Here is a 14,509-nt window from a genome sequence, read left to right on the forward strand (position 1 = left end):
TCAGTGCTGTGTTAGTAAGGCGTGAGTCACGTTGTGTGTCAGTGCTGTGTTAGTAAGGCGTGCGTCACGTTGTGTATCAGTGCTGTGTTAGTAAGGTGTGTGTCACGTTGTGTGTCAGTGCTGTGTTAGTAAGGCGTGAGTCACGTTGTGTATCAGTGCTGTGTTAGTAAGGCGTGAGTCACGTTGTGTATCAGTGCTGTGTTAGTAAGGCGTGAGTCACGTTGTGTATCAGTGCTGTGTTAGTAAGGCGTGAGTCACGTTGTGTATCAGTGCTGTGTTAGTAAGGCGTGAGTCACGTTGTGTATCAGTGCTGTGTTAGTAAGGCGTGAGTCACGTTGTGTGTCAGTGCTGTGTTAGTAAGGCGTGAGTCACGTTGTGTGTCAGTGCTGTGTTAGTAAGGCGTGAGTCACGTTGTGTGTCAGTGCTGTGTTAGTAAGGTGTGTGAGTCACGTTGTGTATCAGTGCTGTGTTAGTAAGGTGTGAGTCAGGTTGTGTATCAGTGCTGTGTTAGTAAGGCGTGAGTCACGTTGTGTGTCAGTGCTGTGTTAGTAAGGCGTGTGTCACGTTGTGTATCAGTGCTGTGTTAGTAAGGCGTGAGTCACGTTGTGTATCAGTGCTGTGTTAGTAAGGCGTGAGTCACGTTGTGTATCAGTGCTGTGTTAGTAAGGCGTGAGTCACGTTGTGTGTCAGTGCTGTGTTAGTAAGGCGTGAGTCACGTTGTGTATCAGTGCTGTGTTAGTAAGGCGTGAGTCACGTTGTGTATCAGTGCTGTGTTAGTAAGGCGTGTGTCACGTTGTGTATCAGTGCTGTGTTAGTAAGGCGTGTGTCACGTTGTGTATCAGTGCTGTGTTAGTAAGGCGTGAGTCACGTTGTGTATCAGTGCTGTGTTAGTAAGGCTTGTGTCACGTTGTGTATCAGTGCTGTGTTAGTAAGGCGTGAGTCACGTTGTGTGTCAGTGCTGTGTTAGTAAGGCGTGAGTCACGTTGTGTATCAGTGCTGTGTTAGTAAGGCGTGAGTCACGTTGTGTATCAGTGCTGTGTTAGTAAGGCGTGTGTCACATTGTGTGTCAGTGCTGTGTTAGTAAGGCGTGAGTCACGTTGTGAGTGCTGTGTTAGTAAGGCGTGAGTCACGTTGTGTGTCAGTGCTGTGTTAGTAAGGCGTGAGTCACGTTGTGTATCAGTGCTGTGTTAGTAAGGTGTGTGAGTCACGTTGTGTATCAGTGCTGTGTTAGTAAGGCGTGAGTCACGTTGTGCTAGGGAGCTTGAGACTGCTGCTATAGACCGTGGAGGCTGCAGCAGAAGGCGCTGAAGACAAAAGCAGCTTGTGTCGTTACTCACTCTGGTGGGCATGTAACGTTCAAGTGAAGATTGTGTTGTGGGGGGGTACGCGCCCCCCACAGCCCCCATCTACCGCGCATATCGACCAGGTCACACGGCGGCCTGCTGGGCACTCTGTGCCCATCGAACACATCGGAGGGCAGTGGTTTGATACGTGACGAGTGGCGGAGCGGCTGCCACACGAAGTGAATGAACCCGGGAGGGTACGTCCACTGCGAGAGATGGAGTGACCGAATCGGCGTGTGTGCAGGTCCCAGGTGGATTATTCCGTTGCAATTGTTTTGGGAGGCCTTCATTCAGCAGTAGATTGGTCATGGCAGTAGATGATGATCTTGATGATCATGCAACGCACTTTGAAGCAACTTGTCTTTAAGCGCTTACAATGCATCTCAACCCCAGGACATCACTTTGCAAACTCGAGAGTGAATTCTCAGTGGGCTTCCACCTGTATAAATAAGAGCGAGAGAGAGAGATAAATGTATGATTGATGCTTTTTGCTGGGGGACCGTGCGTGGACACGGTTAGCAGGGAGTGCAGGAATGTGGTGGTGGTGGTGGTGGAGGGGTGGCGGTTTATTATCTCTTGGAAATAGTTTTCAAGAGTCGGGGACACGTGCTCGAGTGGGGACACGTGCTCGAGTGGGGGACACGTGCTCGAGTGGGGGACACGTGCTCTAGTCGGGGACACGTGCTCGAGTGGGGGACACGTGCTCTAATGGGGGACACGTGCTCGAGTGGGGGACACGTGCTCTAGTGGGGACACGTGCTTTAGTGGAGGACACGTGCTCTAGTGGGGGACACGTGCTGGAGTGGGGGACACGTGCTCGAGTGGGGGACACGTGCTCTAATCGGGGACACGTGCTCGAGTGGGGACACGTGCTCTAGTCGGGGACACGTGCTCGAGTGGGGGACACATGCTCGAGTGGGGACACGTGCTTGTGTGGGGGACACGTGTTCGAGTGGAGACACGTGCTCGAGTGGGGGACACGTGCTCTAATGGGGGACACGTGCTCTAGTGGGGGACACGTGCTCGAGTGGGGGGCACGTGCTCGTGTGGGGGACACGTGCTCTAATGGGGGACACGTGCTCGAGTGGGGGACACGTGCTCTAGTGGGGGGCACGTGCTCGAGTGGGGGACACGTGCTCTAATGGGGGACACGTGCTCGAGCTGAATCCGCCCGCCTTTGTCTCCCCGCTGCATCGCGCCGTGTTGGTTAGTGCCCTCATTTTCTTTGTTTACCAATTCCAGCAGGCGCCGTCGGAGAACAACACGTTCAGTCCGGTTGTTTGTCCACCCGAGAAAGAATATTTGTTTTCCTTTTAGATCTATTGTATACGTTCAGAATAATACGAACCCACGGCCATATTTTTGTGTAGCAGAGTGATCGTTCTTTGCAATGGACTGTGCGAAAGAAGATTAAACATACGTGTATACACACGTGTTGCCGTGCGCTTTAACGAACACCCTCATTTGAAGACCACTTCCAAGACTCGTTTGTGAAACAGTTGCTCCGTTCGCTTTCGATATCGTTTTACTTTCGCTTGTTTATGGACATAAAATATACAGCGTCAACTCTTTGGTTCTATGACCCCGAGTGGAACAATTGTCTCCGCTCACGGCCAAGATCGATGACGAATACCTGAACTGTTGCTGGGCCTCCACAAGGTCAACTCGGCCTTAAATCAGTGCCTGTTGTGGTGTGTAAACATCGGCTCTGGGGAGACAAAGGTAGCTGGGCACAGCGTTTAGCCGTACGTCCACTCCCTCGTGCAACCACTGCACCACCTCTCGTGTTAGTCACCAGGCTTCCTCCGATGCGTTCTCTGTCCCGCGACAATGACATGAGCCTGTGTACTACGCTGGTGGGCTACGGATGCTGCCACGGTGTAACGGTGAGCACACGACCGGACCTCCATTCCAGAGATCCCCAGTTCCCGTCTCCCGCCGCGAATCCCGGTAGTCTACACGGATTCTCTGCACCGACGCACACGCATGCAGCGCACAACGATTCCCCACTATAGCTTCCACAGGCTCTTGGGGCAAGTGCTGTTCGCGTGGACCTCTGAAAGCTGACACGGCACACGATGGGGTGGGTGGCCAGCAACACGCACGGCTGCCTCTCTCTCTCTCTCTCTCCCAATGGCAATGTGTACACACCGCACCAGTTGTAGTACTTTATTAAGGCTGAGTCGACCTAGGGCAGGCCCAGGGGGCGGGTTCAGATAAATGTCACTGCCGGTGATGGTGGCCGTCAGCGGGAATCGAACTCTGCTCTCGAGGTGTTCTGGCTGCGGAATGGGAGGGGAGACGGTGGGGTGCCCGCGCCAGGCAGCTGAAGGTGAATTCTGGGGCTGTGGGTGCCCGGGCGAGCGAGATGCCACCGCCGCCGCCGCTGCTGCTGCTGCTGCCCGTGCTGACGGTGAGCGTATGTGAGTCTCAGCGGATGTGTTGTCACACCGTGCGTTTATTCGGAATTTCAACAGGATTGACATCGCTACTTAATTGACGTGGCCAAGGCCTGCAGAACCATCAAGAGGCCAGGGCGTTGGGCAAAAATGTCGTGCTTTCAATGCTCCCGATTTCCATTGCTCGTGATCATTAATTACCTAAATTATGGTGGGCAAGGCCAGGTAAAAACTGCGTGGTTTGGAGTCGGAGCAAATTTCTGTTAATCTCTTGGGGTGCAACAGTGATGTTTTCTGGCCCTTTAATATTTAAAATATCTTTTTTTACCACATTCAGTAGTTCAAGAAGCTTTTAATGGCTCCTCTATCAGTGGCATTTCCATCTGATACAGATACAATGGGTGGGCGATTGATGCCCTGGTGAGATCTAGGGATGGCTCCGTACTGACCGATCAAGCATGTTACTATGTATACTGATGGCCTGGTAATTGCTGCTCACTCTGTGATCACTCTCGTTTAAATTTGTGATGAACACCTCTTGCAGAGCAACACGACGGCCAACTCGCACAGCGCTGCCATCTCTAGGGGCCACGGTGAACTCAGGGCGATCCACAAACGGTGGTCCTTAAAAACAACCGACAACATTTATTTTGTGCTTTTTAAAGTAGATGTTACATTATTGCATTTTTGGAAGGGAAAAATAACTGAGTACAAAGTTGTATGAATGGCACATGCAGAGTTATTTGAATACGACGCATCTGGACGAGTCCAACCCAATATACAAATCCCGTTAAGTACATCATTAGACCTCCTTTGCCAGTACCAAAATGTAATAATAGGGTTTTTCCCCTTTTTTCTGGCAACAAAACTGAAACCTTTTTACAAGGATTCATGTCTGCATTAACCACAATACCTGCAGTCAAAATGCAAACAAAAAACATACTATGATAATATATACATTGTCCTTGGTGTGGACCAATCAGTTTCAAGGACAATGCAGCATATATTATCATAGTATGTTTTTTGTTTGCATTTTGACTGCAGGTATTGTGGTTAATGCAGACATGAATCCTTGTAAAAAGGTTTCAGTTTTGTTGCCAGAAAAAAGGGGAAAAACCCTATTATTAAATCCCGTTAAGTTTTATAAACAGAAAGACAAAAGAAGAATAGAAGTAGATGGCTCCATGCAAAATATTTACAGGTGAGCGTGTGGGCTGCAATGCAGTCCATTCTTTTACATTCTTCAAGAAGACGCCGTTGGCCCAAAACTCAGCATACTCTCATTGTTCCAATGTATAATATTTGACCTTTAACATACATTTGCTAAACCAACGCTCATTTGACTGTGCATGATATTTGAATGGTGTGTTTCAGCATTCGCAGTTTCCGCGTTTGGCGTGAGAGGTCTCCCAATTCTAAACACGGCTTTATAGCCACGTGGGCCAAACTCGGGTCACAGGGAGGGCAGAACAGACGACGGCCTCGCCCCGCCTTCACCAGGGCCTCCAGACGGAGTCGCGCCGTTCATCCCGAGGCACGGGGGCCGAGCGATCGGCCGGGCTTGGGCCGCGTTCGTCCCCTCGCCCGTGGCCGCGGTGGCGACGGTTCGGGAAAATCCTCGGCGGAGACGGCGGCGGCGGCGGTGGCGCCGCATCCTCCTGCGCTGCTCTGTTCGCGAGGACGTCCGGCGGCGGCGACGGCGGCGGTTCCTCCATCGTCGCCGCGTCCATGCTCGGTGGCGGCGATGGCGGCGGTGACGAGGAGGAGGACGAGGAGGAGGACGAGGAGGAGGACGAGGACGAGGGGCTGCGGCCGGCGGCGGCGCCCGCGAGCCTGGCGGTGGCGCCGTGCAGGTTGAGGCACTCCAGGAGGTGCCCGAGGAGCCGGGTGAGCGGCTCGCGCTCGGCCGTGCCGGGCGAAGCGGCCACGAAGCGCGCCACCTGCACCACGCAGTCGTGGAACCCCGCGCCGTAGCGGCCCGAGTTCGCCTCCTCGCTGAGCCCCTCGCCTGCCAGGGACACAACGAGGACGGGCGCGCGGCTCGAGGTGACGCTCGCGACGAGCGTGCGGGCGAGGATCCGTGCAGCAGGCAGACGTCGCGCGTGGCTCCGCTGTCATTCCACTGCTGGATGAGGGCCTCCCCGTGCCGCGTGGACCGTGGGGGTTATTGGACCATACTTCACCCTGCTGGTCAGCACTTCTAGGCTTCCACCGAGACCCGCTACTCCTACAGTCCACAGGTGGCCTTTGCCCATTGGGAGGTAGCTCACTCTCCCATGCCTGTCAATGACTTCCAATTTCCTCTCTCGGTGAAGTAGCTTCCACAGAGACCCACAGAGACCCATACACTCATAGAGACCCACAGATTCAGATAGACTTCCCTGGACTCATGTACAATCCCAATACTGCCTGCCTGCCTCTCTCTATAAAATAAAAATGCCCACGGTTTCTCTGCCAGCGTCTTGAGTCGTAGCCGCGTCGAGATGCTGTATAAAACTACGTTGTATTTGTATTGATAAGCGCGATCGCGGTAATTACCAAGAGAGTTTGTGATCATCACCGTTTGTCATCATCATCATCATCATTTGATCATTGGTAACGCTGATAATGAGTTACAATTGATGAGGAAGGGTGTGGGTGTGACGGTGGCGATGGTGGTGAAGACGACGTTGATACCACGTTGGTGCCTGACCATTTATCCACAGTTGTTGAGCTCGCGGTTTGCAACAAACAGCGCTGCTTGAGGGTGTCTGACGTTGTGCCAGGCTATAGTACGCGCTTGAGAAAAGAGGCGATGGGAGGGATATTAAAAGTGGAGCAGTGAAAGTAGCAGAAAAATAAAGTATAGTGACCTGCAGTGTGGTGAGTGGGTGAGTGTGTTGTTGTGACCTGCAGGGTGGTGAGTGGGTGAGTGTGTTGTTGTGACCTGCAGTGTGGTGAGTGGGTGAGTGTGTTGTTGTGACCTGCAGTGTGGTGAGTGGATGAGTGTTGTTGTGACCTGCAGTGTGGTGAGTGGGTGAGTGTGTTGTTGTGACCTGCAGTGTGGTGAGTGGGTGAGTGTGTTGTTGTGACCTGCAGTGTGGTGAGTGGGTGAGTGTGTTGTTGTGACCTGCAGTGTGGTGAGTGGGTCAGTGTGTTGTTGTGACCTGCGGTGTGGTGAGTGGGTCAGTGTGCTGTGACCTGCAGTGTGATGAGTGGGTGAGGGTGTTGCTGTGACCTGCAGTGTGGTGAGTGGGTGAGCGTGTTGTTGTGACCTGCAGTGTGGTGAGTGGGTGAGTGTGTTGTTGCGACCTGCAGTGTGGTGAGTGGGTGAGTGTGTTGTTGTGACCTGCAGTGTAGTGAGTGGGTGAGTGTGTTGTTGTGACCTGCAGTGTGGTGAGTGGGTGAGGGTGTTGTTGTGACGAGCGATGGAGTAGTGAGCGAAGGAGTTCATCTGTTCACCTGCAACTCCACTTCCCTTCTGGAGGCTCTGCAGGTGCTTTACTGTCATCTCCAGGATGTCGGCCTTCTCAAGCTTGGAATATCTGGTGCTCTGTTGTTTACAAACAGAGCAATACAGAATGACAAGGAAAATAATGATTCAATGTGAATTAAAAAAGGCAACGAATACCAATTTTTTAACCATATTTCAGCTGTCATTTGGCACGTTTCAAGGCAAATATGAACAAACACACAATTATGATTGAGTTATGTTGTTGGGAAAGTACTCGTTTCAATGCGTGACTCGGGAAATCACCAGGGGCTCAGTGGTCCCGGCCCTGCCCCTTCCAGGCGATTCTATGAAATGCCGCCAGTCAGAATCTCGATTCAAGTTCCCCCCCCCCTGCATGGCAATGAGTGGCAGCACATCTAGTGGCTGCAGGGATCGTGTTCCATACACAGCGCGACCCCTCGATTCATTCCCTCTCCGCCATCTGTCGTTTCCCCAGTGCTGTCAAACATCGACTCTTGGCACTCCCAGTACCGTCAAGGATTCAAGCACTCGACGAACAACCATTGTCAATGAACGTTTTATTATTTTAAGATTTAAAATATTTTATTTAGTAATTTGGCCCACAATCCAATGTGATTTGGGCTTGCACATCGCCCGAATGATGCATCTGCGCCGCAAGACGCCTTTGCAGCACTCTTGGATTCGCCAACCTGCCCTGGGTCTGTAACGTCACAGATGTCCACTTAATGTCCACTTCGGTCCACCGATGACGACCTGGCCGAGACATTGCCACGTGGGGCCGGTGTGGCGCTGGCCCTGTGGTGGTGGTGGTGGTGGTCGTGGCGGTGGTGGTGGTGGCGGCGGTGGTGGTGGTGGTGTTGTGCCGATGTGCGCCGGGGATGGAGGGAGCCGCTCTGTATGAGGAGAGACGGTGGCGAGACTCACGTCCTTGCGAGGAGCCTCCAGGATGAGCCCCTTCAGCTGGTTGAGGCTCTCGTTAATCCGGGCTCTCCTCCTCTTCTCCATGAGGGGCTTCAAGGTCTGGAGTCGTCATCATCATCATCACGGTCAAGTCATCATCACCATTGTCAACTCGCCACCCTCTTTAGGCATGACTGCCAACATCCACTGCCATTATGACCATCGTAATCACCGCCATCGTCATTACTGTAATTCGTCATCAACCCACCACCATAATCGACACACGAGAGAAGTGGGTGGCCAGCACTACGCCCGCACGGCCGCCTTCATCTCCCCAATGCTCATGTTTACACACTGCGCCAGGAACTCATCTAAGGCTAAGTCGACCTAGGGGAGACCCAGGACCGGTTCAAATTATTGTCCGTGAGCGTAAATCGTCAAACTCGGGCCGCCGGGTTCGTTGCGCAAGTCGCGCTAACCACTGCGCCACCGCTCCTCGTCCACACACCAGCACGGCCACTGTGGCCTCTCACGCGGGGACGCACCTTCCTGACGTCGCTGAGCTGGCTCGGGCCGGCGCTGTCGCGTTTCCTCCGGACCCTGGGGAGCACGGCTCTCTGCCCTCGGCACTGAGAAGTCACCGCTTCCATGGTTCCGGCTCGACTCTCCTCCCTGCGGAGCTGTCTCCAGCTGGCCTCCGTCGGTCAGGTGGACTGTGCTCACAGCGCCCACGTGCTCATCGCCTGTGCTAGCTTATAACAGCCTGCGGCTGTGACGCTGTCTGTCTGTCTCTGTGTGCGTCTCTGTGTGTCTGTCTCTGTGTGTCTGTTTGCGTGCTTCTGTGTTTGTGTATGGGCTATCTGCGTCTTTCGTTTTTTTAGTCTGCGTGTGTGTCCATATTTTTTTGTGTATCTGCGTGTTTGTTTAATTGTCTCTTGATTCTCTGCGTGTGTCTGTGTCTCTGTGTGTGTGTCTTTGTCTGTGTGTGCCGATACTCGGCTGGCTGTTCCTGTCGACAACCGCGCTTCTCTGCCCGTCGCTACGCAGGAGTAGACTTCCGAGTCATTCGACTTGTCTTTTCAAATTGCTCTGACTACACAAGTCGAACATCTATGCACATCTGTGCGAAATGCTGCTCTACGCTTCCGTCCGCCCCGCGTAGTCGCAACGTACTCCGTATGAATTATCCCTCGACGCACAGAGACGATCGCGAACGTTGTGTATGCAATCGCCCCTCGTCAAAGTGTCCGCCGCTCTTCCACGTGGGCTGCCTCGCCCGTTATGAGTCTCGTTGCCTGCGGTCGCGGGCGTTTATAAAGGTGGGGGGGGGGATAGGTAGGGGAGTGGAGGGATACTTAGAGGGGGTGGGGGGAGGGCGTGGTGGGTGGGGTGGGTGGTGGACGAAGGGGATCTCAGTGCTGGGTGCAGGGTCCATGTAAAAGAGCGAAACCCTCTCCACCCCCTTTTTGTTAAAATCCACTGCTGGATGAAAGTCTCCCCCCACCCTGCCCCTTACGTCTGCACGGTCGTCAAATAATACTTCACCACGCTGCTCGGCGCGGGTCGGTGAAGGCGGGCAGCATAGACAGACGGGGACGCATGTAAGTACAGCACAACAATAAATTGTTGCTGGACTGCCCTACCACGTAGCATCGCGAGCCCCGTGGTCACCCACCCGGGCTTCATCCAGGCTCAACGCTGCGTGGCCTGGCGAGATTCTGGCTGATTCGGCCACCGGCCTGTAGCTGGGTCGGCATGCGCGACTGACAGAAGCACATCGCGTGGTTACTCATTCTGTTTCACACTGATGATGATGAGTTTGACACCAATAAAGATGTTGGTAGAGGTGATGATGCCAAGTTTTATAAGCAGGAAAAAACAAAGACCCGGGTGTGACTACCTTGAGTGTTTGCATTACCCCCTCTTGAATAGTCACGCTGCAGGGTTCCGTCGACCCCGCCATAGCAATGTGGAATTTCCACCGCTGGCTCAAGGCTGTAAACAGAAGATGAGCAGCGGAAACGCAATGCTCATTTGAGCAGGAATCCACCCCACCTTTGGCTTGACGGGGCTAGGCAGGCGGTGGGGTGCTGGTGTGGGGGGGTGGCGCGTGGCTGGGTGGCGGGTCCCTGGTCACAATTCTAATCGCTGTCGGGGGACGCACACGCAGGCTGGGCCATTTAAACGAGCAAATGAGCTGTGGGCGGGTCTGGCACAGACAATGGGCGGCCCACTCACGCGCCACATTTAAATAACGACGGCGCGTGGCTCGCAACAACATAGACAATGACTCTAGGCAAAAAGGACGGCGTTAAAAAAAACACACTTTAAAAAACGGAAAAAAATTTACTCCTGGTAGAATGGCGAGCACGTAACAGCCGCTCTCCGCTCTCCTGTCTTTGCACTGGCTACCAGCCAAGTGCCGAGTGAGCTGTAGGACCATGCTGCTGTTGCTGACCTCTGTGGTACTACTCAATGGGTTAGCCCCGCAGTATTCACACGAACCGATCCCGTGTTTGCTCTCCAACGAAGGCCCTCTGAGATCTTCCGATCGCATTCTTCTAAGGACTCCGAGGTCAAGGCTCTGCCCTTCACCCCCGCCTAGTTGCGGCCGTTTTACCCTGCAGGTTCTGCTTATTTCCCGCTTTCGTACGTATGTATGTTGAACTTCTTTCGTACCGTACGTAGCCAACCACAGTAGCGCATTGGTGGTGGGACCTACGCGTGAAATGCGCCTTGCAAATGTAAACGATTATCTCAATGGCTGTGTTCTCGAGTCACAGATGGGTGGTCCAAGCTCGCGTGAGCTTCCGGCTCAAGCGAACCGGCTCCGAGCCGTACTTAACCTGAGCCGGCTCCGAGCCGCACTTAACTCGAGCCGGCTCCGAGCCGTACTTAACCTGAGCCGGCTCCGAGCCGCACTTAACCTGAGCCGGCTCCGAGCCGTGCTTAACCCGAGCCGGCTCCGAGCCGTGCTTAACCCGAGCCGCCTCTGAGTCATGGTTCCAGCAGTCGTGCTGACGATTTCCCATGAGCTGGGCCTGAGCCGAGCCACGACTGAGCCGCTCACTCGTGCGACTTTGAAAGCAGCTGAGCCGTGATTGAGAATAAGTCCCCAAAGCTCTTCCGGAGCATGTTGCTCGTCAACTATTGGCCTAATAATAAAATATAAAAAATATTTTATGCTTTCAAAAATACTGACAGCCCAAAAGCACAGCCGGTGTGTGATACGAGCGCGAAGTGAATATGGCTTTGAGTGAAATACAGTAATTCACTAAAATACAGTAAAGTGGATACTTCACACAAAAAAACCATCGGTCTGGCTCAAACGCAGACTGAGCACTTTCTGGGGGTGGCATCGAGTCGCGGTTGTCGGCTCTGTTTTAATTGCGCTACGTTCCACGCGCCCTCGCTTTGCTCGCTCGGCGACGAAGACGACATTTCAGTCCATGCACCTTTCAGACGTCATCGTGAAAACGCGGCCTGTGCCGACCTCCCCATCCGCTTCCCCAGGAACCCGACCAATTGTACATGCTATGTTGAACTTCTTTCGCACCGCATGTAGCCAACCGCGCTATTGGGATGTGGGGGTGGGGGGCAAGGTAAGAATTGTTACCGTTTGGGGTTGTGATTCAATTCAAGACCGGTCCTTTTTGTCTGCCTCGTTTTTTTTCTGTCTCACTTGCATGGTTCCCCTTTAATTGTCTCACTTGTGAGACAGAATTAAGCCCTTTTTCTCTCGTCGATTGACAACATTAGCACCCACTTTTCGTAGCTGGCGCCCCGCCATAGGAACGTAGAATTTCCAACACTGTAGCTCAGAGCCGCCGACAGAGATGGACACCACTCCTCTTCCCTCGTTCGAGTTTGTGAAACTAATTTGAGAGCTGTTGGCATTTCCGTTCGAAGTCTCGGCGATACCAAAACGACCAAAGCTGCGGTTGGGTTGAGACAACTCAAGCGTGGGGGAGGGGTTGCTGATGATGGGAGGAGCTGCAGAACAGCGGGGGTTGATGGGCTCCAGACACCGCACCGAGGAGTCAAAGCACAGGCATCGATTAACCTCGAAGGCCTCACGCTGGGTCAACTCCCTCGCTCGTTGTCCTACTCCCTGGAGTACCCAGTGGAACAGCAGGTGGTGTCAACCATCATCCGCACCGCCCCCAACCACCACCACCACCACCCTCCCCTAGCTGCCCCCCTCGGGGCCACCCCGCCACGCCGTGCCACGTGCGGTGTCTGGGGCCGCTCCCGACTCAACGCCTCCCCCCCACCCAAGTCACGCAGTCACAGCCCCGATCTACCCAAGGGAACCTTCCCCACACCCCGCTCCGGCACTCTGAACGTGTGCAGAGTGGAGGTGGTGGGCGGGGAGCGAGGGAGGGAGATGGAGCGAGGGAGGGGGAGCAGTCGACATTTGCGTGATGGATCACCTGCGAGCACTGGGCCGTACGAGATGCTTTTGGGATGCACTTTGTAAAAAAAAAAGAATCACGCAGATCGAGGCGGCTTGAGTGTGATCGTGTTTTTGTTTTCGGGTGCACTTTTGAAAGGTGCCCATGTCAGCTGATATATCTATGCAGTTGTCACGAGCCATCATGACGATTGTATAAATACAGCAGAAACTGGAAACCATGCAGATAACCACTCTCGTCTGCGCTCCTTCAACGGAGGACGAATTGCAATACGGCAGACGAACCCTCTCTCCTGAAGCCTTCTCGTCGTGGCCAGCAGCAGACCTCGAAATTGACATTCAGCTCCTGAACCACACTGCAGTCATCATCATGAACGAGAATAGAATCTTCCACGATAGCTCCGCTGCGAGATGAAGTGTCGGTAATGACATTTTGACCATACTTCACCACGCTGGTCACTGCGGGTTGATGAAGGTGGAGGAGGGGGGATTGAGGGGCCACTTGCCACTGATTTCAACCACTTGCACATCACAGCGCAACCACGGACATTATAATATCACAGCCGCATCGAGGCACGGCAAGGCAACACAATTGGAAATATTTGCATTCCCCACAAGGTGCGGCCTCACGCAATAGCAAAATGTGAGCAAGCATTCGACTGAAGCGACATTGAGAGATGCAATCAAATGTTCAGCAAAGTACATAAAAAACGAACGCGTGCATGGAAATTAATAATAATGTTAAACCCTTCATCAATCCACTGCTGGAATGAGGCTCTTCCCATGCCGTGTCATTCATGATAAATGTTTGACCATACTTCACCACGCTGGTCAATGCAGTTTGTTGAAATGGACGCATTCGTGCAGACAGATTTGCGCACTGTGCAAATCGCGCCAACATTCTTTCGCTTACTTTTTCTCTCTCCAGAATTACTGTCCCGATGGTGCTATTGAGATGTCTAATCCATAAAAAAAATCTCGCCGAGCCATTAGAGTAACTAGCCCGTTAAACATATGAACGCACTCAGTAACTAGATAACAGTATTACAATTACTACTACCGTACTGAGGATTGCTTCGCACTAGAGGGCAGCACGTCCACACCCAACTTGCTCATTAGGGTTCATGTTCATAATACAGTTTTTTTGTTTTAGATCGCGTAAATGTACGCGATATAACCCACAAAATTACGCGATCTAACCCCCCAAAACCTGTATTATGGATGCTATTGGTCGCGAAAGCCTACGGGTTAAACTGAGGGTTCATGTTCATTGGATGACAAAGTCGTTTTTAACTCTCACACCAGGAATCCAAAATAACTGCACAACCCAACTTAACGTGATGCTCTTCCCGTATCCCGTAAATGAACTGGCGCCTGTCATAGAAATGTAACTTTGTCTTTTAGCAGTCGTCACTTGTGTAAGATTTGCCACAAATTAGTCGTGTAACGATAAACCCATGTACACATTAAATATATACATTGTTGGAAAATGTTCTCTTATTTTCGTTAGTGTGCGGGGGTTTCCCGTGGCACTTCCAATACCCCCTCGTGACCGGGTCCATGCGCACACTCAGAATCAGAATTTTTATCTTGGGGAAATCCGATAAGCTATGAAGCTCTTTCCCCACATATGCCCGGTAAGATATCTTCTGATGTCACAGATGTCCACTCGTCCACCGGAGGGCAACACTTACCCGTGAGCCTCGCTGTTGGGACGTTCACAACAACAGCAAAGACTCAACACACATTCATCACCAAGATTGTGGCCTTAGAAGAAAATATATGGTAGACGACGTTTCGACCATTGGCCCTTCTTCATAACACTTCTTCTTAGCATATTTGTGTTAATAAATATTGCCCCGAAACGTCGCCTATTATATATTTATATTTGTTTCTCTTTAAGGCAACAGTGTTATTGGCGAATGTATTGGAGTTTTATATATATCATAAATAGTAGTGGCTTGGGCTGGACTTCATCCAGCAGTGGAGTGATCATTGC

General features: G+C 52.5%; 1 protein-coding gene across 1 annotated transcript; it reads right to left on the reverse strand.

Moving 5' to 3' along the window:
• Positions 1-4,359: 4,359 nt before the first annotated feature.
• LOC116950581 (transcription factor HES-4-like) lies at positions 4,360-9,391 on the reverse strand. Its single transcript, XM_032968479.2, has 4 exons — positions 8,642-9,391; positions 8,121-8,216; positions 7,184-7,274; positions 4,360-5,750 (listed from the first exon to the last, which is right to left on the reverse strand). Exons 1-4 carry the CDS (start codon positions 8,744-8,746, stop codon positions 5,236-5,238), a joined length of 807 nt encoding a protein of 268 aa, XP_032824370.1. The 5' UTR covers positions 8,747-9,391; the 3' UTR covers positions 4,360-5,235.
• Positions 9,392-14,509: the final 5,118 nt, after the last annotated feature.

Source organism: Petromyzon marinus, chromosome 39 (genome assembly GCF_048934315.1).
Source record: "Petromyzon marinus isolate PM22_M1 ecotype Great Lakes invasive population chromosome 39, UKy_Petmar_22M1.pri1.0, whole genome shotgun sequence".
Lineage (NCBI taxonomy): Eukaryota > Metazoa > Chordata > Hyperoartia > Petromyzontiformes > Petromyzontidae > Petromyzon > Petromyzon marinus.